The sequence below is a fragment of the Mixophyes fleayi genome, chromosome 6 (assembly GCF_038048845.1).
Source record: "Mixophyes fleayi isolate aMixFle1 chromosome 6, aMixFle1.hap1, whole genome shotgun sequence".
Lineage (NCBI taxonomy): Eukaryota > Metazoa > Chordata > Amphibia > Anura > Limnodynastidae > Mixophyes > Mixophyes fleayi.
In genome coordinates this window covers 123008026-123034739 of record NC_134407.1, presented here as the reverse complement: position 1 = coordinate 123034739, position 26714 = coordinate 123008026, and the positions used below count along the sequence as shown (strand labels likewise).

Genomic DNA, 26714 nt, shown 5'->3' with positions numbered 1-26714 from the left:
TGCTCAATACGCTAATAGCTGAACGTGTGTGTTTGTACAAGAATAGCAGAGCGCAGGGTACAGCTGTGTGTGTAATGGAATAAGTTCCCAATATCACAGCACTATGATTGATGGGTACTGCTGTGCCGTTGACCCGCTGATATGGCCCTGGCTGAGTGACAGCTGGGAGCAGCTCAAGTAAAGCCTAACAAGGAGGGGGCAGGCGGGGGAGCAGGATTTAAAGAGACGTTCTAATCCCCTGGAGCTCTCTCTCTCTCTCTCTCTCTCTCTCTCTCTGCCTTTCTGTCTCGTGAGGACTCCCTTTACCTGTCGTTTCTGTGAGGACACTTAGAGGTGAGAACTTATCATTGTAAATACGACACCCCCTAAGTCATTATGGAAAGTCTGTAGATTTAAAGATGTGTGCAGCGTCTCTTCCCTGTATTTTAACTTTTTTTTTTATACACAAACGTTTATTTATTGTGTTCCCTTCTGTTGTTTATTAATATATTATATATATTTGAGTTGAAGCATCCTGTAACATCACTGCACTTTTACATTTTAATTAAGAGCTGGATATCAACTAAAATAGATTTGGTATCCAGCATTAAATTTCACTGGGGAAGTGGGGAGGCATTATAAGGGGAACGAATGTGCTGTTTTGGAAATAGTAAACTGAATGCAAAAATACATAACAGAGAGCGCACCAGGAACACATTGGAGAGCAGTAGCTATTCTGGTGTGCTCTGGTGCAGCAGAATGTAATAAAAAGAAATTAGTACAGACAGGGGTCATGCACACTATAACCTAGTAGACAAGGGAGGAAGATATGTGCTAAAAGATCTGTTTTGGCAGATTTTTTTAAAAGCAATTTTGAGAGTTCTCTGTTATTCTATTACAATAATGTTATGTTACTTAAAAAATGGCATGGGTTTCTATTATTAATCATAGTTTATGTTAGTAGAGTTCATAGCTGTACACATTACACAGGACTATCAGAGTGTCATTGAACTGTCATTTTATTTATAGAGTTTAAAAGATTTGAAAATGCTGAGCACCAATGATTCTGGAATCATTACTCCTTTAAATATGTTATACAATATTGCTTACATTTCAACAGAGAGTCCCCACAACCACACAAATCAAAATAACATTATTCATCAAACCTTATTTATATAATGCCTATATATTACACAGTGCTTGACATAGAATATTTAATCATTCACTTCAGTCATTGCTGCAGTGGAATTTACAATCTATATGCCCTACCCTACTACACACAAGGATTAATTTTATTATAAGCCAGTTAACCTGCCTCTGGGCCTGAGTCATTAAGGAGAGCAAAGTATACAAAAGGAGTATCTTTACACCTGGGCAAAACCATGTTGCATTGGAGGGGGAGGTAAATTTAAAATGTGCGGACAGATTTATAGTTATGGTAGGGCATGTCCTAGATCAACTTTAAATTTCAGTATAAAAATAAAGCTATTAAGTATATGTGTGCTACATGAAAAACAAGACAATATTTAACTTATGTGGCAAATAAGAAACTAATATGCACCCCTTGCATTGTAACATGGTTTGCTCCGGAGAACAGTTATTCTTTTTTCTGCCTTACTTTCCTTAATGACTCAGGCCCTCTATGTCTTTGGTGTGTGGGAGGAATCAGAGCACCCAAAGGAAATCCACACAAATGCGAGGAGAACACACAAACTCCAAACAGACAGGGCCGTGATGGAATTCGAACCTATGGCCCCAGTCCTGTAAAGCAACAATGCTAACCACTGTGCAACTGTACATTTGGTACAGTGGCACATTAATTAGCATTGTCATATTGCATTTCTAGGGCCATGTGTTTGAATCTGACTAGGGTTCTAGCTGCTTGAAGTGTGAATGATCACACGGCATTGATATTTATATGCCTATGGTAGGGAGATTAAATTGTAAACGCTACATGAGCAATGTGAATAAATACTGCAATTACACTCTAAACTGATTTTCTATAATATGCTGTTGCTGTATAGATTAAAAAATAATAATAACTCTTCAACACATCAGAATGGCAGAAAATTCCAAACTTGACATGTAACTGTTCCAAATGGTACACAATCAAAAGCAGTAAATCTGGTATAACAGTTTGATCCCATTAATATTTTTAATCTAAAGTCCAACAATAGTTAATATTTTTAATTTATAAAGTGCCAACATAGTACATAGCGCTGTACACATAGGTGATAAGGATACAAGCAAATAACATACAATGATATGAAAAAGAAGGTATAGATGATCTTGAGCAAATGGGTTTACAATCTAAGAGGTGGGAACAATACTTCATACATAAAGGAATAACGATTTTAGCTGTTGGTGGGGATAAATACTCAGTGTTTTTTGACTCCACATATACTGTATTATACCAAGATGTATCAGCAGAAACCCTATTATTATAAATACATTACACAAGGTACTACACTGTGCTGAATGTTTCTATAATACTTTAAAGTGGCAGAAGCACACTTGCAAGAACCAAGAACATACATGTGAGCTAAAGCCAGGAAATATAGAATTGCTGCAATATTGATAAGCTAAGTAAAAAGTTAAAAATTAAATAGGTAAATGAGATTTATAGTTAACAATTTAATCAAAATGTTGAAGCCCGTGTACCAATTCCTGGTCATCCCTTTATATGGGTTCCTAGACTAGCATTCAAAATGTAGGCTTTTGAACATATCTTTACTATTAGCTTTTAGCTGCAAATAATTTAGCTAGAAACCTGGCTATACAGTATGTTAGGATAATTAGAACATATGTTGTCAAATGGGGATTGTTGCTGGCTCACTTTTAGGCAAGCATCTCTAAATACTTATAATACAGAATACCATGAAGTATCTCCACCAATCCAATTACTTTAAATACATTGCACAATGTACTACTCTGCAGTGAATGAACATATAACACATTCAAACAGGCGAAGCATATATGGGCTTTAACATTTTATTTAATTTTTTAACTAATAACCTAATTTTTTCAAAGAATTACCTAATTTAGCAATATTGCCTTATTATTTTAACTGTACTCTTGCCACTTTGAAGTATTATTATGACCCATGTATGGTATCCAGAACTCTCCAGACTCTTACATTACCAAGTGAAAGGTTTACCCTTGGTCTATATCAGAACTACTGCTATGCTCTACGGAATTATTTTGGTTTATTCATAATAATATAGCTTCAACAATACCATATTGATAACAATTGAGTTTATGTGTGCAGAAGAGCTTAAACTGTACAATCATACAATGTATTATAATCACAGTGTCATATACTTGGTATGACAACTGAATAAAGTGACGGTAACTGCCAATGTTTCCTTGAATTTCAGGAGGAGAATAGTGATGGTAAGTAGAATATAATTGCTTAATCACCCTATGTCTGTCTTACTTTGCCCAATTCTTTCTCACACTTGTCAGTTTGTGTTTGGCTCTTTATATCTGTTGCCTGTCTCTTAAGCTGATTAGCTGTTAGTGTTACTTTGTCATTATCCTACACAAAAGTGCTTCTCAGAAAGATATCACAAGGGACCTATTCTATGTGCGTTGTTGTTATGCTTGTCTGGTCCTTACACGTGGTATGTTATTTTGCTTCCATTTTTTACTATCCCCACCTGTTTTCCTTCAGCTGTCCCTTGACCAGCTCATATTGGATCATCCTATGTATTCCAAAGATGGAGAAATAAATGAGATGTGTGTACCTGGCGTTGCCCCTAATGGTCTTCCATGGGGAAGAGGTCCATCCACACAATCACAAGGCAAGAAAAATGGGGGTGATATATGGCAGCACCACCCCAATATAACTGAGAGCTATGAGGATCTGCAGAAAATTCTGATTAATGCAGGACTTCCAGAGACAGAAGACAGGAGCAAAGAACCCCGCACAGGTATGACAAACACAATCTAGTTCACAAGCATAGCTGGGGCAACAGGTTTTTAATTTTGACAGATGTTGACAAGTGTTGGTAAAAGGTACAGCCTCTTACAGTACACAAGTCATTACACTGTGCTGACTGATTATATAATAATTTGAGAGCGGCAAGAGCAAACCTGCAGGACAATGAAGTTGATTTTCATGTATTTTTTGCCCCAATAGCATTTTAATGGCCATGCTAGATGTAGCCCTGTTTTAAAGAAAATAGCAATAACCCTATAAAATCACATCCTTAAAATATGATCAATGTCTGTATCAAAATCTATTAATATATTTGCAAAATTAACCAAAAAGGCATGAAAGGCATATAAGTTATAGAGCTATACATAGTTATTAAAATTAAAAGAGATAAAGTCCAGTATGTCATGTTCAACGTCTCAATTATGCAAAGTTTATATCATGAAAAACGGAAAAATAAATTTCAACCACTTTAGCAGTAAATGAAGTTCATACACATCAAAGGACCAATAATCTAAAATGCAAGCTGCTTTATACAAAATATATTAACAGATGTCATTGTTTTGGGTGCTGATCAAAAGCTAAGAATATTTAAGATAAAGGTATGATTGTGTGGTGGGACTTTTTTTTTGCCGACCATGTCAGATTTTCTTTCTGTAAAAGTCAGTTCACTGCAGACCCAATTAGAATATTCCCAGCAGTATTAAGAAAAGTCTGATGTACCATAAATGCAACAAGCTTTGTATGTGGTATAGTATGTGGTATGATGTAGTGAAGTATTTGTGAATTAACTTATTTTAATTAAACCTGGATTCACTTTCTGGTGGATGGAGCACATGACAACATACCATGAATGGATTTTAAACATTGCATATTAATTCCTAATTAACTAAGCCTATTAAATGACATTACATGGAATCTTTTGAAAATGACTGGGACCAGAAAATAATAACTTGCTGTGGAACAAAGAGCATACTTGCATACAATGTCAGACTTGTATTAAAGATTTAGTGATTATTTTACATCAACTGAATTCCTTGTCACTTAAAAGCATACATTTGAGTTTGATCAATGAGAATACGCATAAATAAAGAAACCACCTTTATGTTCTTAGTAGCAAGAACACAACACAAAAATATTGTTTTGCTTTCTACCATTTACGCAGGTCATACCATGGACACCACCACAATTTGTGTTGTTGGGGCCCCTAGTCTTGCTATATCAATCCTTCTGGAGGGTGCTAGACAGTGTCCTGGTAAGGTGCTAACTCAATGAAATAATGTTGGGGTAGGGAAGGAGTGCCCAGGTAATCCAAACCTCTTTTCTTACAATATTTTTACTTTTGTTTCAGGCAAAATACTACTCTGCCTCTCTCCTTCATGGTTCTGCCCACGTCCAACTTCCCCCGCATGCCCACCTCCTATTTTCATTAAGCAGGCGGTGACTTTTGATCTTGGGGGTCGCACTTTCTTGGACACTTTTTCTCCTCCTCGACGGGTTACATACCTCTCCTGGTTGGGAGGGAAGCAGCTATTGCTGGAGGATCAGTGGGACTGCCCGATGGGAGGATCTCCGCAGCTTTCCCACCTCCTTGCTGATACCTTGGGGGTGCGACTCCTTTTGGATCGTAAGGAACTTCCTCTTTCCCCTGGCCTGCTTCTCAACCCTTACCAGTTAGGTCCTTGGGGACCACATACTGTTGAAGCTAGAGCCACAAGAGTGGTAGAACTATATCAAAAAGAAGGGAGGGAGGAGACAGTACGACAAGAGATCTCTGCATTTCTGACATCACTGAGGATAAAAGGACATCAAAAGGTATACATAAAGCTTCTTTATTTTCAATTTATAGCTCTGTAGCTTTGTTACGTGGCTCATGTTTACTGTTTTATTTCCCATAGGTCGTCATGAAGATTTTTTGTCCCCATCCAAGAAATTCTCCTGCCACAACCTTTTATTCATGCCATGACCCAGATCAGGTGGTAGATGTGGTGCTTGGGCTTTTTTCTGAACTTCCACATGGACAAGCAGTCTTGCTGGAGGGGTTTATAACCACCATGCCCCCACGCAGGATCAAGCCACCACAGCTTCCTGCCTGTATACCACGTAAGCAAGGGGATTTAAAGGGAGAGAAATTCTTTAAGCTTCTGCATGGGAGGAGCCAAGAGAGAGTAACACTCTGTAGGATCCTCTCCCATCACTGTCTTCCTTCTGTCTCTTCCTTCCCATTTATATTTTTTTCTGTCTCATCACTCTTCTTTTTTTTTCTTTTCAACTTAATTTTCTTGCAATCTCTGAACTATAATTACATTTTCCCATCTTTCCTCAAATTCTTGCTTCATATTCAATCTGCATTTTTTCATGTTCTGTATTAAACATGTTCCTCTCTTATTGCATACCCTCTCAAACTTGTCTTTTTTACCTCCTCTATATCACACTGGGCCCTTACTCAATAATTACATCAGTTTCCGGTGCTGGGAAGATTTCATACTTCCTTTCCTTCAATGGAATACTTTGCTTTTTCCAGCACTGGAAAGCAGCTTCACATAGTTTTGAGAAGAGGCTTCTCTCTTCCCATCCCAAATATGCAATATTGTGAGATTTAATTGCATCTGTATTGAAGGAGGGTCAGTTCTTTCTTTCTTTCCTTTTTTTCTTTCTTTCTTCCTGTTCCATCTTTGCTTCTTTCATTCTCCACTTTCTTCGACTTCTGCCTCCCTCCTTCTCCCCCTCTCTCTTCCTGTATTACTGTCTCTGCCCCACCCCCCAGGCTGCTCCGTGCGCCCCCCAGAGCTGACGATCCGTCTCTGTGCCGTTGTCTGCCGATCTCGCGGAGACCAACCAATCCTAAGCAAGGTAACGGGGCTGCCCCCATTCTCCTGGGGCTTGTACCCCAAACTTCAAACCCTTATCCTGAGCCCCTGAAGAGAAGAGTTCTTTAGATATTTTCATAATGGTCATCACTATCTCAGATGTCTCATGAAAAGATAGTGTATTTTGGTTAAACAATAATGGTTTCATAATGTTTTATTGTTTGTCTTCCATTTCATGTACTTCATAAGGTCTATGATACCTTTCTTGCAGGTGGTATGTGCGGTGGGCAGGGCAGAGAAGCCTCTCTGTCATCGATCTGCACTACCCCAGTCCCTGGACACCACACTAGAGTTGTGGGGAGTGTGCAATGAGAGTCAGAAACACAATATTTTGGTTCAACTAAAGGAAACTTCAGAAAATGTCATGAGAGCAATACTCGAGGAGGAAAAAAAACTCACCTCAAAAGAACGTGGAGGGAACAAGGCACAAACTGATATACTTGGTGAGTATTTAAAATGTTTTGCGGAAAATATATCTTAAATGAAAGGAAGGTAGAAACCTTTAATGCTAGATAAATATATGGTTTTACTCTTTCGCCAATGCCCCCATGTAGCACAATGTCAATACCTCCTCGTTATGGTAGAACATTTTTTTAAAAATATTTCCACAGGACAGTGTTTTTCTGCCCAACCCCTGTATTGGTCTAGTTTTTAAGGATGAGCTACAGAGATTCCCTCAGGATACAGGTCGTCTGTTACTGGCTCATGGGGAAGGGGTCTTTACTATCATATTCAGAAACATACATGGCGTAGTTGTATTTCAATATAACATCATCATCATCATCATCATCATCATTTATTTATATAGCGCCAACATATTCCGTAGCGCTTTACAATTGGGGACAAACGTAAAACTAATAAACAAACTGGGTAAAACAGACAAAGAGGTGAGAAGGCCCTGCTCGCAAGCTTACAATCTATGGGACAATGGGAGATTGACACATGAGGTTAAGTATACATTTTGCATCATGGCCCAGCCAGACTGCAAAGGTAGGGTGACTCATAAACTAAATGATCCTGTCACACAACAATGTTGGTCCGAGGGTAGTTGTCTTCTGTGAAATTGTGTAACAGGCTAAAGGTAGTGAGGTTAAGAGGGTGGTTGAGGAATATTATAAGCTTGTCTGAATAGGTAGGTTTTCAGAGAACGCTTGAAAGTTTGTAGCCTAGAGGAGAGTCCTATTGTGCGAGGGAGAGAGTTCCATAGAGTGGGTGCAGCCCGAAAAAAGTCCTGTAACCGGGAATGGGAGGATGTAATGAGGGTGGATGAGAGACGCAGATCTTTTGCAGAACGGAGTTGCCGAGTTGGGAGATATTTTGAGACAAGAGAGGAGATGTATGTTGGTGCAGCTTTGTTGATGGCCTTGTAGGTTAGTAAAAGTATTTTATATTGGATTCGGTAGAAGACAGGCAGCCAGTGTAGAGACATACAGAGTGATTCAACAGAGGAATAGCTATTTGCAAGGAAAATCAGTCTTGCCGAAGCATGCAAAATAGATTTTAGGGGTTTGAGTCTGTTTTTGGGAAGACCAGTAAGGAGGGAATTGCAATAGTCAATGCGGGAGATGATTAGTGCATGAATTAAGGTTTTAGCAGTGTCTTGTGTGAGATATGTGCGGATTCTGGAAATGTTCTTTAGATGTATGTAACATGATTTAGATATAGAGTCAATGTGGGGAACAAAGGATAGGCGCATCAGAATGTGGCACAATTTGTGAGGGATAGTTAGTTCAATAGCCAAAATATATCCAGGGCCACCATTAGGGGGGTACGGCTAGTACAGCTGTGAGGGGAGGTCTGTCAGGGCTCCCTGGACTGTCCGGGCCCCTCAGTCTGATCGATCGTGCTGCCCCTTCTACTGCTGCAGCTCCCAGGCTCTGATAAGTTAATTGGTATTCATTTGATAGGGGAGGGGCAGATAGAAGAGGGGGACATTTATTATGATGGCAGGGAGGGAAGAGGGGCACATTAACTGTGATTGGGGGGGAGAGGGGCACATTAACTGTGATTGGGGGAAGGGACGCATTTACTGTGATGTGATTGTAGGGGGGGGGGAGGGTAAGATTCACTTTGGGTGGAGGGAAGGGGTACATTTACTGTGATTGAGGGGTGGAGAGGGGAACATTTACTTTGGAGGGAGTGGAACTTTTACTGTGATTGTGGAGAGGGGGACATTTGCTGTGATTGTGGGGAGGGGAGAGGGGGACATTCACTTTGGGGGAGGGGAGAGGGGGACATTTGCTGTGATTGTGGGGAGGGGAGAGGGGGACATTTGCTGTGATTGTGGGGAGGGGAGAGGGGAACATTTACTTTTGGGGAGGGGAGAGGGGGACATTTTCTGTGAGACATTACTGTGATGGAGGGGAGAGGGGGACATTTACTGTGATTGGGGGCGGAGAGGGGAACATTTACTCTGGGGGGAGGGGAGAGGGGGACATTCACTTTAGGGGAGGGGAGAGGGGGACATTTGCTGTGATTGCGGGGAGGGAAGAGGGGGAGGTTTACTGTGATGGATGGGAGGGGGGGGCATTTACTTCAGGGGAGAGGAACATTTACTGTGATGAGGGAGTGGAGGGAGGCATGTTTGTGATGAGGGATAAGTTGAATGTACTGTGATGAGGGATAGGGGGCGCATATATGGCGAAGAGAGAGGGGGCACATGTATGGGGAGGGGGGGTCCTGCCAGATTATTGAGTACTGGGCCCCACAGTTTCTGATGGCAGCCCTGGATATATCTATCCAGAATTTTATGATCTACTGTGTATCAAGCAGTTAATTTATTAATTAGAAGTCATTGTGTGTAATCTGCAAGACAGTATCTTACTATTGCCACACCTGACCAACATTAATTTTCATTTTTAAAACATATAATGTATTGAGACACATATTATATATATATATATAAAACAGAGACACTTCACAGTGTATGGTTTTAATTCACTACACAATACACATATTAATAAATTCACTGAAACACACACACACACACAGCAGACATTTGTTAAAATTACACCAGGCAACCCTCGCTCTTGCTATACACAGTTCACCTTCTTAGTCACCGGTCAATTAACTGGCATCAGTCGCCCCACCCACAAGAACAGACAGTGTTTTACCGTTCACCCAAGCACTACAAAACAATCACATAAGAAACAAATCAATTATACCCATGTGGTGCACCTGTGTGTATGTGTGTTGCAAAAGAAACCCACAGGGAATTTAACCCTGTCTGCAGCCTGTTCCTGCAGACTCCTTTGTTTTTTACCTATCCCTCTGTAGAAAAACTGTGGCAAATAAGTCTCTTTGTTAGATACCCCTCCCCTTAGGGCCACCAACTTCAGTGACGTGGACAGCGCGGAGACCACATCACAGTGAGAAAGGGCATCTGCATTTTTATGCAGACTCCCAGGCCTAAGCTTCACTATGAAATGGTTGGGCTGGAGCGCTAGGAACCACCAAGTAACTGGGCATTTATATGCTTGTTCCTATGCATCAACTTCAATGGTGCATGGTCAGTGACCAATGTGCATTCTCTACCCAGGAGGTAGTACCTGAGAGCCTCAGTGGCCCATTTGATTTCTAAACACTCCTTTTCCACAGAGGAGTATTTCTTCTCCCTTGGCAGAATTATATGTCTAGCAAGATAATGGGTTTCTCTATCCCATTAAACCTCTGCGAGAGCACAGTCCCACACCAAATCCAGATGCATCCGTTTGGCCAATGTGCACTTCTTTGGATTGGCAGTCAGAACGGCCGCCCTGAGTGTTGCTAACATTGCCTTCACCTTGGGTAGATGGGACTCCCAGTCATAGGAGTGGGTGACTATATCTTCTAATTATGCAGCTGCATACACCTGGTGCATCTTTAAGAGCCAATTCGTGGCCCTCTGAAAGATGGCATGAGCCCTGTGGAGCCCGAAAGGCAGTACCATATGCTAATAACCCATCCAGAGTTGAAAAGGTTGTCCTTGCCTTGACAGATGGTGTTAGGGAGGTCTGTCAGTAATCTTTGGTCAGATCTAAAGTGGTAAGGTACTGACTGTTGGCCAAGGTTTCCACTAGCTCATCAATTCAGTACTGGGTATATGTGTCAAAATGGGCAACTTTGTTTAGCTTTCTAAAATCATTACAGTAACGAATACTCCCATTTGGCTTGATTACTAACACAATTGGGCTATTCCAGCTGCTATTGGATTCCTCAATGACATTGAGGTCCAACATTTTATTAATTTCCTGTCTCACAACTATATGCCTAGCTTTAGTAATGCGGTATTGTATTACTCTCACTACCACCCCTAGAGGGTGTCATCTCCACTCCAGCAAGAAATTGTCCCTTATGAGAACTTTGGTTTTCTGCTTGACTGCATTTATTAACGTGGCTCCTCTATCTCATACCATAGTTTCATGTTGACATATGTGTGGATTGGTTTCCTCCTGCCTTCCTGTCTGACTTTATAATTAACAGGCGCCACAGCCTCAACCAACTTATATGGCCGCTGCCAACGAGTGAAGAGTTTACTGTCTTATGTGGGTACCAGGACAAGAACTTTGTCATCTGGTCCGAAAATCCGAATTACAGCTGACTTATCATAGTTCTTTTTTTGTCTTGCTTGTGCCTGATATGCTGCTGTACCAATGGGATGATGTTCCCCCACCTCTCATACAACTGGGACACTAACCAGTTCACATTGGGTTCTTTAAGCCAATATTGCTCCCAACTCTCCTTGAGAACATCCAAAACCCAAAATGCCTTTTGGCTGTCTGTCATACAACAAATGGAATGGGGCCAAACCCTGTGGACACTTGAGGCACCTCTCTCACTGCAAACATTAAATAGGTGAATAACACATTCCAGTTCCATTTTTACCTGCACAACCCATCATATGCTTGAGGGTTCTGTTAAAATGTTCAACTAACCTGTCAGTCTGCAGGTAGTATACTGATGTGTGCATAGTTTCTACCCTTAACAATTGTCAAAGCTCTTTCATGAGAAAAGTAGTACCCTGATCAGTAAAGATTTCTTTGGGGATACACAATTGGCTGCGGTACAGAAGTCATTCTTTTGCTATTGTACTGGATTTTATATTACTCAAAGAAATATCTTCAGGATACCTGGTGGCATAATCCACTATGACCAGCACGTATTGATGACCATTGGCCGATATTTCTCACAAACCTACCAAAATCAACCAGTACTCTCAAACGGGATCTGCACGACAGGAATTGATAACTAGTGGGGCCCGGGAGTTCGGCTTTGGATATGTTCTCTAACATACCGGACATGTCCAGCAAAACTTCTTTATCGCTTAATACACTCCTAGCCAATCAAATCAGTGTAATATAGGCCCAGTTTTGTCTTCTCCCGAAAGTCCCCCAAACAGATGTGTATGTGTATCTTTAAGTACAAGTGGTACATGGATTTGTGGTTATCAACAATTTCTCTATAATTTTAGTTTGAACCTTAGCAATTCTATACAGCAAACCATATTTCACAATAAAAAAGGCAATACCTTCTGCAGGCCGGTTGGCCTTGTCTGCCCCTATTATCTCAATGACATTTTTATAGACATTTCCTAAGGTAGCATCTCCAAGTTGACCTAGGCCAAAGTGAAAACATGTAAGCTAATACAAACTAATCTGAGTCCTGGTTGGGAGACGTGGCAGCTTCACCCGAGGTCTTGCAATAAATGATAGCAGGAACTGGCTCTGCCTTGGAACTTGTGCAGCTTGTCTTTTCTCCATTCATTTAGCTGGTGGAGGTTTATTCTTCCGAACAGTATTGTGGTTCTGGTTTTGTAGCAGAGCATGACACTTCTTTTCTCCTTTTTAATCAAGCTTGTCCATCAAGGCTGGACCTCTGGACGTCGAGTCAGTTGCAGAGGTGTCTGGCTGGACTCACTCTTAGAGGATCTGTTTGACCAGTGGAAATTCTCGGCCAAGTATTAAAGGGTAATGCAGTTTTGGAGCAACTGATGCTATTACCGAGTCTGTTTATCCATTTATGGTAACAGGTAAAAGAGTACTGTCATATTCCGTGGCAGTCCTGTGGACACAGAGAACTTTAACTTTAAGCAATTTGTGAGTCAGAACCTTTGGCAATATGGAGCTGGAAATCAATGACTGTTCATTACCCGAATCTACCAGAGCCAGCACCAGATGTTGATTCACAAAAACAGTCACGCAGAATAAATGGGACTTCACGGTAACTGGATTTAGCAGTTCAGATAGGTGGGTTTTGTGGGCAACAGCAAGTAATATATAGTTTCAGCTAATGTTGCTGTGCCTGAAAATGTCCAGACTCTCTGCACTGAAAACGTATTGGACCAAAAAGCAGTTTTGGCTGCCTTTTGGTCAGGCAAACTTTCTTCACCAATGTCCGGTCAAAATTTCGGTATACCAGGTTTTGACTGAGGCACAAACTTTGGAGTGGGCCATGGACGTTTGGGCATAAGTGTAAGGCACTGTATCTCTCTACTTCAGCAGCAAATTCCTCATACGTCTGATGTCTGCATGCAGTGCCCACCTTTGGAGCCAATGGTCCATACCGCAAAAACATTGATCAACAGCCAGGTCTATATAAATATGCTGAGCCTCCCCATAAAGATAGAGAGCTAGATGTTTAGGCCAACTCTCAATTGGCCAGTTGGCTCGGGTGGCAACGCTACCGGATATGCTTCCACATCATTGTCAGAAGTTAATTTCTGCAGCGTGGGTGCAGCTAGAGCCTCCCTGTCTTGTCTCCCCTGAGCAACCACCTCGCGGAGTAGACAGGTATTCTTCTCCTGTGCTGCTGCCACTTTCACCAAGGCTCCTATTACATCTTCCATTTACACAGGAGTTTGGGCTGGTAAGCGGAATATTGCTTCCCTTAGGATCCACACGGGCAAATAGCTCCTTTGAACAAAAACTTTGCTTCCTTTGCAAAACAAGCAGGTGCTTTAGCATCACACATAGGCAAGGAGCAAAGTTTTTTGGACCACACCCAAATCACATCTTAATGAATCAGAAGTTGTGGCACTACAATAACCAGCAGTTTTTAAAATCTTTGTTTTCTTTGCAAAGTAGACAGCTGCTCCACAGATCACGGTTCACAAGTTTGTTGCTTTATCCTACAACACAGCTATTTTCCCCCAAGGCAACTGACAGCTTTATAACATTTTGTTACTTGAAAGTGGTATTAAAGATTTCACTCACAACCATTATATCTGGTTGGTTGGATGGACAGCAGGATCGGGGTGTCCTTTGTAATCCCATAATGACACCACTGTGATACTGACACCTGGCATATAATAGACACAAACAATTTCTTGCTTGGAAAAAACGGTGCTTTTTATTGTTCACGTGACAAATAACACTGCAGATTTTTGTCAGGAAGACACCAGACAACCCTTGCTCCAGCTAGACACAGTTCACCTGCCTAGTCACTGGCCAACTAGCTGGCATCGATCGCCCCGGCCACAAGAACAGACAGTATTATCCTCCACCAAAGCACTACAAGCCAATCACAGAAAATAATAAATCAATTACACCCATGAGGTGCACCTGTGTGTTTGAAACCAAAGAGGCAATTTAACCTTGTCTGCAGCCTGTTCATGCTCCTTGGGATTTTACCTATCCCTTTATAAAAAGTGCTACTATTTTTTTCTGGGTTTGTTTCAACAGGAGGTACAAGCTACCTTTATTTCATTCAGATCCTGGTTCTTTGAAGTTAACTGTTCTTAACATAATAAATGCAGGGCTTGATATAATTTTTTTCTTGCTGATTCAGAAAAGTGGGAAGTTAATTCTGCATCAGACATGGAGGATGCAAGAGAGGACCTGGCTGAGTTTTACTTTAGATATACTGGTGATAGTGGTCCCTCACAACATGGTACTGGAAAACCTTAAGAACCTGACTAGTTCACTAGGCAAGATAACTAGAGTTACCCAAAAATGACCAGAAATGTTCCCATTCATTGACAAAGTAACTAATTAAGACACAATGGAGTGACTCTGAAAGAAGGGTTCTCAAAATGTAAGCCATTTAACCAAATAAGTCTTTGCCTGCTAAAGATCAAAGAGAATAGTTTTTTTCACCACCACATATTGATATGCTGGTGGCCCAAGCTCTGAACCATTTCCTTAATTTGAAATATGTCATGGAGTAGAATCACTTGTGGCCATTATCAGAATGTGAGTCACATCCACCTGCCTATTCCAAGCTTGCAGGTTCTGGATTAAGCAACTCAACAAAGACTTTGGGAGAATGTCTTCTGTTGTCAAGGCCACAGTGGATACAGCACTTCAACTCACAAAGATAGACTCCCAAGATTCTGCTTAGGTAAATTCTAAAGACAAGTATACAAACTGCGCTCAATAGCGGGCTAGGCGGTATAAATGCAGCAGCAGTGGGACCAAGGTATCCCTCCTTGAGCAGATAAATCAACAAATGAAAAAGTCCCAATTGCACTCGCAGTAAATCTAATGCAAAAATTATATACTAAAGGTTGGTAGCTTAGACAATAAAAATAACAGGATGATAAGAACAATGAAAAACTCAAACTAAGATGAGAAAGTGATATTGCTGATGAGAAATGAATTTTGCAATATTTATTTCTGGTTTCGTGCAGATCATTTACAGGTCAGCAATATTACTTTTCATCTTAGTTTGAGATTTTCATTGTTCTTATCATTCTGTTATTTTTATTGTCTAAGCTACCAACTTTTAGCATATAATTTTTGCATTAGATGGTATTCATTTACTGCGAGCGCAATTGGGACTTTTTCATTTGTTGAGGTAAAATCAGCAAAATAGTCCCCATGGCTGAAACTTTGATTTATTCATTTGAGATCCAAGTCCAGGCAGTGCCATGCTATTTGAGGGAAACACATGTTTGGCACAGAGTTAGAACATCTGCTGACCAAGTTACCTGCAGAAAAGACAATAATACTTCCCTAAGACAAATTTATAATAGTTTAGCAAAAAAAAAAAAAAAAAATTATAGTGTTTTTTTCTTAGTTTGTGTCCAAGAGGCAACATGTAAAGAACTAAGTTGCCTTCTTCAGGCATGGTTTTCAAAAGTAAATCCATTCCTTTTGAACAATTCTCAAAAATCTATCTTTATCATTTTACCATCAAGCTGTGACATTAGGCAGAAGGGAAAGGGAATTCTAGAATTCTATCAATTTTCCAGTCATTACTAAAATTAATTCTACCTCTGCTCTTAAGATGCACATCGGATTTCTCAAGACTGAGCCATCTGAGCAGGTCATATTAGCTTCTTTCTTCTGAACTCCACAAGACAACAAGCAGAAATGTGTCACAGTTAAATCTTTCCTTGAAAGAACATAACCATTCCAGTTGGCAGAGACCTTTGTCTTAAAACTAATTTAATATGTCCTATTGGAGATTTGTAATCATTTAATATTTATTATTATTAAAAATGATGTCTATGCACTTCCATGAAAACTGCCACCATGCACCCCAGCTGTCACTAATGCTCATTTACAAACATGCAATGATTGTTTTATTATGTCATATTCTTACTGTTTTTATGAGAAAAGCGTGTTGGTTTGCAAGCCTAGTTGGTGGTATTTATTGGGTGTAAAAGTTTGAAACATCTGACAGCAGGATTTGAGCTGATAAGGGGCATCCCTTTCTAAGTGTGGATAAGACACATGAGGAAACCTACAAGATTATGTAAATGAAATAAAAGGTGGAGGAGGAAAGACATTTAGGGAGGCATTCTATTTAGCCATGGGCTACACTGCATTTCTATCCCAGCAAGAAAGACTTGATTTTTCCACCTCCCCTGAGAAGAGTGAATTTGATCCTTAACCTATAACTCCACTGAGTGCATTCCTAGACCAATGTAATAAATACATAAAAGTGACACTAGAACAGGAACTTTAACAACTCACCCTACTGAGCTGTTGTTTAAACCTTGCCGTCACCACTCCTCTTTGATTGTGTGTCTGGATAAGTTGCTGTCTACTGAGCTTTCCTGTGCTCAATGTATAGAATCATCTGCTAGTCTTAGATCTTCTAGGTTGTCCTGCACTCACTATACCAGACTCTCTAAAAATCCCTAACTACTTATTTCTGATGTGTTCTGTGTAATAGTCCTGCTGTCTCTTCTTCACAACTACAACTAAGTAATCACCAATTACTGTTAACTCATAGAATTTGGGGGGGATGTTACAATTCTAGTATAACTCTTTAGCATTATAAGACTCTGTTTGACCTGAGACTATTGAAATTGCTGAAATTATGATTACTACTGAAGACTCAGAGACATTTCATTGTTGTCACATTTCCAATTTAGCTGTGGCTTCTGAGAAGGTCACCTGTACCTTAAAAGATGTATGAAATAGAGGTGCTGTTCACAGATGTCTGAATCAGTGCTCTTTAATGTTTTTATTATGCAATCTGTATATTATCCATATAGTACCATTAATATGGAACTTACTCTTTCTTTACTCAAAGAGGCATTAGCATGGACGTCTACTTTTATGAAAGATGTATGTCCCCTTCTGCAAGAGTTGAATGCCTTTGTAGAGGCAATGACTATTATTTTTGATGATCCAAGAAGCTTCTCCACAACAGTGATTGCTCTCATAAATTTAGGCCAAAGAAAGAAGTCAGTGGTGTAATATATGGCAGAATTCTGCCGTTGGGTGCTTGATAAGACCTGGCATAATGTTGCCCAACGATTTCATTTCTGCAAAGGATTAAATGAAGTTTTGAAAGATCGTCCCAGAGGGTTGGACAAATTTATTGCAGCAGTTGTTAAGATTATCTTACATTTACAAGAATGCAGAAGAGCAGGAGCTGCCTCGTCCTCACACTTTCCCTGCCTAAGAGTTTTCTGAACTTTCAAATCAGAACCTATGCAGCTGGCCTATGCTTGATGCCCACTTTCCAAAGAAGGGAAAGATAACCACTGATCCCAAAACCTTTGGCAAGCTTGGTTATTTTACTAGCTGATGTATTGCCAAAGGAAAATCTCTTTGTCTGCTTCAACACCATCCACTGTTTTGAGCAAACAAGATTTCGATAACACAAGACTGTCCAACCCCCATTCATATTCTAACCAGAGTATTCTTAGTATTCTTACTTTGGGGAATGCTGATGCAGCAACCATAACACTTATAAATTCTGGGGCAGGAGGGAATTTCATGGATCAGCGTATTAAATTGAAAGAAGGATTTTTATGTTCAGAAAATTCAACTTACGCAAGATGACTGCATTGAAGGTTCACCTTTGATGACCAGAAAAGTGACTCATCAAATCATTGCTGTACTTGTAAATTACAAGAATACATTAAATATAATGTTTCTGAATCTACGAGCCTACGAAATACTATTACCCCATGCTCCAAACAAATATGCAGATATCTTCTTTAGACCATCTGCCATCTTGGTATAATAATTATCATAATGTGTTTGACAAAAAGCAAGCAGAGATATTACCATTTTTTCAGATATATGACTAACCTATAGATCTCCTTCCTGGAACTAAAACTCCGTTCAGAAGGATTTATTCTTTATTAAGTCCAGAGTTACATACTTTTAAAACCTACATAGAGGAAGAACTAAAGAAAGATTTATTTTGCCCTTCCACAAGAGTGCTCCAATATTCTTTGTAAAAAATAAATAAATCAATTTTGGTGTGTAACAGAATCAGAATGGTCCACCAAGTTGGAGATTTGCAGAACATATAACTTTGCATGAATTTATCAGGGAATTTATTAGCATGAAAGGGCAGTATCGGGACCTATCAATATGAGCACACTGTTATGCCCTATGCAATGTTAATTACATCTCTGGGATATTTTGGATAAGAGTACTTGATCATATAAGTCAATAACTTATGGTTTATACGCAAGGTTGGACAAATGTTTATTTGAAAATCAGAGTATCTCTTTTGGACTACAACATCCCTCCGTCTGGATTAACAATGGACCCTGCTAAGACCAAGGGTGTAAATCAATGGTTTGTTCCTACTAGCTGTAAGGTAGCCACGTTTTATTGATGCTTCATCAAAGTACTCTCTGCCATTATTGCTTCCATTGCAACACTTTCTAGTAAGACATGACTTTTCTCATGGATAACAAAGCATTTTGCAACAGCTTCAATTCACACTCATTCTGACCCTGATCTTCCATGTATTGTAAATGTGGATGCATCTGATCTGGCTCTTGGGGGCGGTATAAGCTCAAAATATACCCTATGAAATAATTTATCATCCTTGTGCTTATTTTTCCTTAAAAAAATGACACTTGCAGTAAATCCTAATGACATTGCTAAAAAAAAGGGATTGCTAGCAATTAAGTTGGCCTTTTGACAATATTAATGGGCTAATTTTCTTTTACAAGTTTAATTTTCTAATTGATTACCCTTAAAAAGAAGGCTGACGCCTATCCAGACAAAAAGTGGACACTTCTCTACAGTTCAGAGAACCCATACTGCAAACATAAACCTTCTGCTACATCCTCATGTAATCTGATATTATAAAAAAATGTGTTCTATCATGACATAGGATCTCCTTAAACATTCTCCCCTTCCTGACTCTGTCAATTATTATAATAAAGTTCAGGGTCACATCTTTGTACTATCCAGTCATCTGACAACTGTCTTCCAACATCATTATGACTATTCAGCTGCTGGTTATTTTGGAATCTGTAAAACCTCAAATCTGAGACAATTCTAGTGGCTGGGCATTCAGAAACACATTGCAGATCTTTTTGTGGCTCTGAAAAAAATTCCTTTCAACTTTATAAACTCCTGAAATAATCACTCAAAAGATTTTCCATTCTTATGGCCTTTCTGAGTAAATCAGCTTTGATACTCAATTTATCTCTAAGGTCTCTATGCAAATCAAAATCAATTACATGCACAAACAATGGACAAATGTAAAGGTCTAACCAGTCATTAAAATAATATTTATGTTGTTTTATTTTTCTTCACAATAATTGGTTTTGGTTCATGCCTATGACCAAATGTGCATTCAATAATTCCAGTCAAAGTGCAACTCAACAAATTCCATTATTTTGCATTTATGGGTTTCATCCATCTTTTCTTCCCAATTCCTAGTCCTCAAGTTCAACGCTCGCAATTACTAATTATATTGAAGATCGTCTGAAGGCTCAATGAAACTTAAAATCCATCCATTACAACATTATCAACTTTTACTAATAGGCATTGAATAAGAGGTTCTCCTTTTTGGGTTGGGGACAAGGTCTGGTTGGCAACAAAAAATCTCTGACAATGAATTCCTTCAACCAAGTTAGGACTAACTTCATAGGATCTATCCACTTTCTAACACATTTAGGGCCTGTGAAAGTATTACTCCAACATCCACAATATTTGAAGATACATCCAGAATTTCATCTCTTCACTAAAATAATTTTTTGTGAACCGTTTTTAGGATCGGTTCCAAAAACATCTCCTGCGGTAATAATAGCGGGTGAAGAAGAATTTCACATGGACAAAATTTTTATTTCTCGATTTTGAAAAGACAGCTACAGTATCGCATCCATTGGAGAAGTTATGGTCCTAAAGAACATTATTTGGAACCAGTTTCTCACATAGATGATCCTCAAAAGATTTGTACGATACATCTGCAACATCCTGAAAAGCCTGGAAGAGTAGCATCCTGGAGGTTGTCCATTGAGGTAGGGGCTGATGGCAGGAATGGGTAAACGTTATAGCTTCTCCTACTAGGCTGCTATTTAAACCTTGCAGCCATCCGTCCTTTTAGCTTGTCTGTCTGGCTAAGTTGCTGTTTGTTGAGCTGTCCTTGCTTAGTGTATCAGATCATCTGAAAACCTTGTTCAATGTACCAGACCCCCTACTACTCATGCTATGTCTGCTGTGTTACGTGAAACAGGCCTACTGTCTCTGCTTCACCACTACAGCTAATTAATTAGTTACCTGCTACTGCAAATACAGAGACTTTTCAGTATTTACATTTTAACTCTGCATTATTGGACTTTGTTTAATCTGAGATTATTGCTTGCTGCACTTCTTATTACTAATGCAAACCTAGAGACTGTTCAGTGTTGCTGTATTTTCAGTTTAACTTTAGCTTTATTATACTTTGTTTAACCTGAGGCTGTTGATTGTCACATTTGTGATTACTAGAGCCACAGTATCACAGCTTAGTGCCAGGAATTTATCAAGTTACTTCCAGTATCATTTTTTCTGATTCAGCCTTATCAATCAGTTCAGTTAACCCATTGCTTATCTTTATAGCACATTGCTCCACATGCAAAGGAAGTCTTCATGTCTCCTAGTGCACATGGTTAAGTTAAGACATATATTATTTACATAATGATTATTGAGATTTATTTATATAGCTCCTTCATACTCTGTAGCGCTTTACAATTTGGGACAAGAATGAGGGTAAACTGAAAAGTATTTTATGAGAAAAAGTTCAAGTGGAAATGAATGAAGGAGGTGGTCGTAAAGTGGTAGAAGTTTGGATTTTAAGTGCCGTGTTCATGCTTTCCACCATGAGCATTTTCTGGGAATGCAGAAACCCAACAAACTACTTGTTTCCCCCTTCTCATGTAAAACTGTATTATTTCTTCCTTTGGCAGGATATAATAAAATAACAGTTATAAATTCCAATAAAAGTTGCCAGCCCTCCCCTGGATAAAAAAAAAAGGTGTGGAGAGTGTGAATTTTTAGGGGTATTTCTTGTTATGTGGAGGGGTTCACAGCCATTTCCATTCCACAAAAAGATATGAATTTTGCACCAGCTCAGAGCTATTGGTCTGTGAGTCTTCTACACTTTTCCTAGGGGACTCTTTTTGCATCTCCATTTGAAGGCACTCCCTCACAATGTAATAAAAAATACTTTTCACACGCAAACTTAATGAGGGTGTTTCTTCACCTTCATTATTAATCTAAGCCATAAATTAGGCTAAACAGAGCAGTATTTAAGAAAAACCCTTATTTAATTGAAAGGCATGGTATTAAAGTGACAGGGTCTGATTCATTAAGGAAAGTTAAGCAAGAAATTGAGCACGTTTTCTTACTTAAGTTTCCTGGACAAAACCCTGTTACAATATAAGGGATGCACATTAATTGATTCTTTTGCACATAAGGAAAATACTGGCCGTTTTTTCATGTAGCACACAAATACTTGTTATTTATACACTGAAATTTAAAGTTGATCAAGGACAAACAGCCAGTATTTTCCTTATGTGCAAAATAATAAACTAATTTGCACACCTTGCATTGTAACATGGTTTTGTCCAGGAGAAAACTTAAGTAAAAAACAAAAAAAGGACTTTCCTTAATGAATCAGGACCACAGACAGTTTGACTTGATGTGATGTTTATACTTTTGCACAGTGCGCCTCTGGGTTTTCCTCCTCTCTGCTCACAGAAGCACAGTACTAGCTTGTGGAGGCGTCTTCCAAAAGGGGAAAGTAGGTATGCATCTTGATGTGTGCTGAGTGGACCATCCAGATGCACTGGTGCAAAACCAGTTTGTTTTTCTGTATGCATGGGGTACGCTTTGTAAATTACCTGTTTAAAGCTATCCGCCCACATTGATTTTGTCAACCATCTAGTCATTTAAGAACAGTCTTGCACCAAATTGCTGTTTTTGTGGGTTGCTGGTCAAAATGACCACCATTCCTCATCTACAACTGATATTGCTCATTCAGATAATAATAATGTTATTAGAGAGAACTGTCTGATGCCCCAATATGGCAGTATGTGTGGTCAAAGATCCCAAGTGATCCAACATATGTGGACAAACTGGACTGATCTGGTCACTCAGCACGTCTGCAAACAACTAGGGGGTAAATGTATCAATATGCGGGTTAAGCACCCTTTATCATGCAGTGCCGCTTGAAATTTAATCGTGGAAGAGGCTGAACACGCGGGTGTTGAAGAACCCGCAGATTGATACATTTACCCCTAGATTGGCATGTGTATGAGAAGTATCAGTGGAAGACTGGAAAGAAACAGTAGTAAATTGATATGATATTTATGCCTCAATTCAGAGTGAAAGGCAATACAATAAAATGAATGCTTTGATGTCAATTTATAATGTTGGACTTAATCTGCACATTCTAACAAACTCACAGAGATCTCTGTTTTGTGAATAAAGTGCATGGTCCTGTCTGAAGAATGTAGGACTTTAAGTCAGTGCACAAAATACCATCCAACATTAATGTTTAAATAAGAAGTGCCCACAAAATCGATCATATAATGCAGCACTGAACCACAATTTAAGAACAACTTAGTCTAAAATGTTTATAATCCTACAGAATGCATATCGGAGTCTCCAGTTTTTACATTTATTTCTTCTAATAATTATAACTACCAATCCAGATATTTTTAATAATATAATATATTAGTGTTGTTTTGTAATTATGCCCTGTATAATCAGTTTTCAAGGTCCAGTAAGTGACAGATAACCAAACACTGTACCAGTAAAAATAAGCATCAATCCATAATTTCAATAGTAAAAGAGTGTATTATACATCAGAACACAATAATGTTGTCTTATTATGCACTACTTGAACACAACTAAACAATTTTCACGTGTTCTGTTTTCCTCCGATATTTAGGAGTTGATTTACTGCTTACCTGTGTTGACTACATGGTGATCCCAGTCATTCTGGGTGTGACCACTGACCTTTGTTTGGAGAACTGTGGGATCCACGAATGTCTGCTTGGAAGCCTGGCAGCTGGAAAATCCATCACGGTCAATTCTGCATCTGAACCTCTAATTGAGACAATGCTAAGACGCTCAATGACATATGTGATGGAAGGGAAAGAAGTTCTTGTGATAGGAGCTGGTGGAATCAGTAAGAAATTCATCTGGCAGGCAGCCCAGGATTATGGGATAAAGGTGTGTACAATCCCCTATTTATAAAGCACAATATATTGAACTGTTTAACAATAAATGGTTTACATGACTTCTATAACCACAATTCTTTATAGAACATGCTGTAGTTGTTCACTGTTTACATTTTATACCAGGCTCCTGCAAGAATCATTTCAGATCATTTGAGTAGGGCAATGTTTTATCTCATAGGACTCTATCCATATAGTGCCCATGGGGTGGTTGCAGAACTTGCATGCACTGTGTTGTGGCTCCCTTTCTACTAGTGAACTTGGCTTCTCCTGAATGACATTATTTTTCTTTAATTATCATCCTACCCTCAATAATATATACAGTATATGTGCATGTGTATATGTACATGTGTTTGTGATATACTCTCTCACCTATGTTTTAATGATGTTACAATCAATGACTTACATATTATCATACATATATATTTTCCACAGATCCATTTGGTGGAGTCGGACCCAGGGCACTTTGCTTCTTCTCTTGTGACTTCATTCATCCATTATGATTATGAAGATCGCTCTTGTGATGATGAGGAACATGCTCAGAACATCTTAAGCATAGTCAGGGATAGAGGTCTACGTTTCTCTGGTTGTATGGCATTCTGGGATGAGTGCACTATACTTGCTGCTATATTGAGTCACTTGCTAGGTCTTCCCGGGCCACCCCCTAGTGCTGTGAGGCTTGCCAAGCGCAAGACACAGACACAACTGGGTCTCCTAAACATGACATCCCCATCTCCACCGTTTCCATATGCTGGGGCATTTGCTGTGCCCTGCTTTCCATTAGGTCCTGGAACAGGAGGAGTACAGGCAGCAGAGTCCATTCTCTCCTATCCATTGGTTATTAAACCAGAATCTGGAGCAGGAGCTGTTGGCGTGCGACTAGTGCAGGATGCTGAAGAATGTAGAAGGTTGGTTAAAAAAATGGGGATGGAGCCTGAAGCTTTTAAACCAAGGTGTGAGGATTATACTCTCCTAGATGTGGGTGGAATCTGCTGTACAGAAAAGGATTGTAAGCCAAGAATTGGGATGAGTTTTGAACCAGTAGCATCTGAGATAATATTAGAGAATGGAGAAAGCACTATTGACTCTGCTCAAACAATAAGAAGTAGTGTTCAACCTCCACCCCTATCTCTTCTAGCAGAGTATATAACAGGCTCTGAGCATGATGTGGATTTGGTGCTAGGTTCCAATGGTCGTCTGTTGGCTGCATATGTGTCAGATAATGGGCCAACATTACTCCCTGGTTTTACAGAAACTGCAGCTGCTCTCCCATCCCGTCTTAGTCCAGAACGACGTTGCCAGTTAGTTCAGGCTGCCGCCCGCAGCTGCAAAGCACTAGGACTTTATCCTGGAGTTTTCAATGTGGAGCTCAAGCTAGCTGAATCTGGTCCACGATTGCTAGAGATTAATCCTCGGATGGGTGGATTTTATCTTCGTGACTGGATTCGCCATCTCTATGGTACTGACCTAGTGCTTGTGGCTTTGACACTCTCCTGCGGGCTGGAGCCAGCATTGCTAGAGAAAGGTGCCCAGGAGAGTGCTGTGCTTGTTGGGCTTATGTGTACAGGAGAATCTCATGAGGAGGCTTTAAATAGCACAGCAAACTCACAGAGGTTGAGAGAGTTGCATAATGCTGGACACATTAGATTTAACCGCTTGGAGGGTAGTCCAGTGCATAGACCAGATCAGGAACCATATGGAAATGTGGCCTGTGAGGGAAGGAGTCAGAAGGAGGCCAGGGAAAGGCTTCTTGGGGTGTGCTCTGTGCTTGGGTTCGATTCACAGAAGTATCCAGTTCACTATCTGACTGGAGAGTTCCAATGAGAGGTTTACTGAAAAAGACTAATGGGTGGGCGGGTGTTTGGAGATGGGGTGAGTTAAAAAACACCATTTAACCCACCCCACCCCCAGAGAGAGAATATTAAGTAATGAGGGAAAAAGAGAGCAAACAAATTAGACTGTTGGAACAATTCCCCCTAACCTCTCTGGCACCCATTATTGCAATATTGTATAGTGATTTTAATAAAGTCTAATTGTATAGTCTCTGTGTGAATGTCTCTTAACCCGTGCATGATTATTATACTGAAAATTGTCATTGTTATTCCCTCTGAACATTAGTTAACATTTTTTGCTGGGTATCGTACATAGATGATCACATATGCATTACATATATTTGTATGTGGTATGACTGAAATGTGTGTTAAATAATTATCTGCTAAGTTTTACTAGCCTAGCAAGGCCTCCTAGGATTATGCCAAGTGATACATAGTAACTTCTTATTTTCAGCTTTGCTGCTGTGCTGTCTTTGAATCTTGGGATACTGTGTGTTTAGAATTTTAACTCTTTGGGGGGTATTCAATTGACGGCGGGATCGCAGAAAATCCCGCGCTTGAAAAATATTACCGTTAATACGGTAATCCTGCGCGTAAATACCGTTAATATGGTAATTTACTCGCTGGATTTCAGCTCACAGATCAGGGAGCTGCGAGCTGAAATCCAGCAAGATTTTATCGTATTAACAGTAATATTTTTCGAGCGAATACCCCCCTTTAAATTCAAAAAGCATTCATGAATGCTAGTGACACCTGAACACTTTACCAGGGGTAAATGCAACACACTTGGTAAAATGTATAAAATATTACAGCTGCTGTAGATTGCAAACACAATGATGTCTTTTGGAAAAGTAAGACATGAACTCAGGGTGGTGTTTACCATATATCCAATACATGTCTAGCGCAGCACAGGTCATAAGGTAGCATAGAGTTTGTTTCATGTTTATTTCATTTAGATTTTACCTTTTTATTTTCTTTGTATCCACTTTTACTACTTTTAACTGATTATCATATACCTATTTTTCCCACTTCAAATTGAACATAAGCTGTACAATTACTAATTTAAGGGCACAGTTACTCATTGTCTAGGGTACCACTAACCCTGAATACAGCCCTGCATGGATGGAAAATTTTTGTTTCCATTTTTCTTATATTCAAAATCCTGTTGTATACGTCTCCCAATAATCAATGATCCCTACTTTTTAAATTCATGAAATAAAACTATGTTTTATAAAACTCAA

At 39.5% G+C, this 26714-nt stretch overlaps 1 protein-coding gene across 2 annotated transcripts; it reads left to right on the top strand.

Moving 5' to 3' along the window:
* The first annotated feature begins 218 nt into the window (after nt 1–218).
* On the top strand, nt 219–26714 carry CARNS1 (carnosine synthase 1). 2 transcript variants are annotated; one of them, XM_075217248.1, is made up of 10 exons: nt 219–333; nt 3357–3372; nt 3653–3911; nt 5082–5171; nt 5268–5731; nt 5815–6019; nt 6684–6769; nt 6998–7229; nt 23353–23636; nt 24077–26714. In XM_075217248.1, exons 2-10 carry the CDS (start codon nt 3370–3372, stop codon nt 25463–25465), a joined length of 3012 nt encoding a protein of 1003 aa, XP_075073349.1. In that variant the 5' UTR covers nt 219–333; nt 3357–3369; the 3' UTR covers nt 25466–26714. The 2 variants fall into 2 exon arrangements, with proteins under 2 accessions (XP_075073349.1, XP_075073350.1); XM_075217249.1 differs by lacking the exon at nt 3357–3372 and having other exon boundaries at nt 220–349.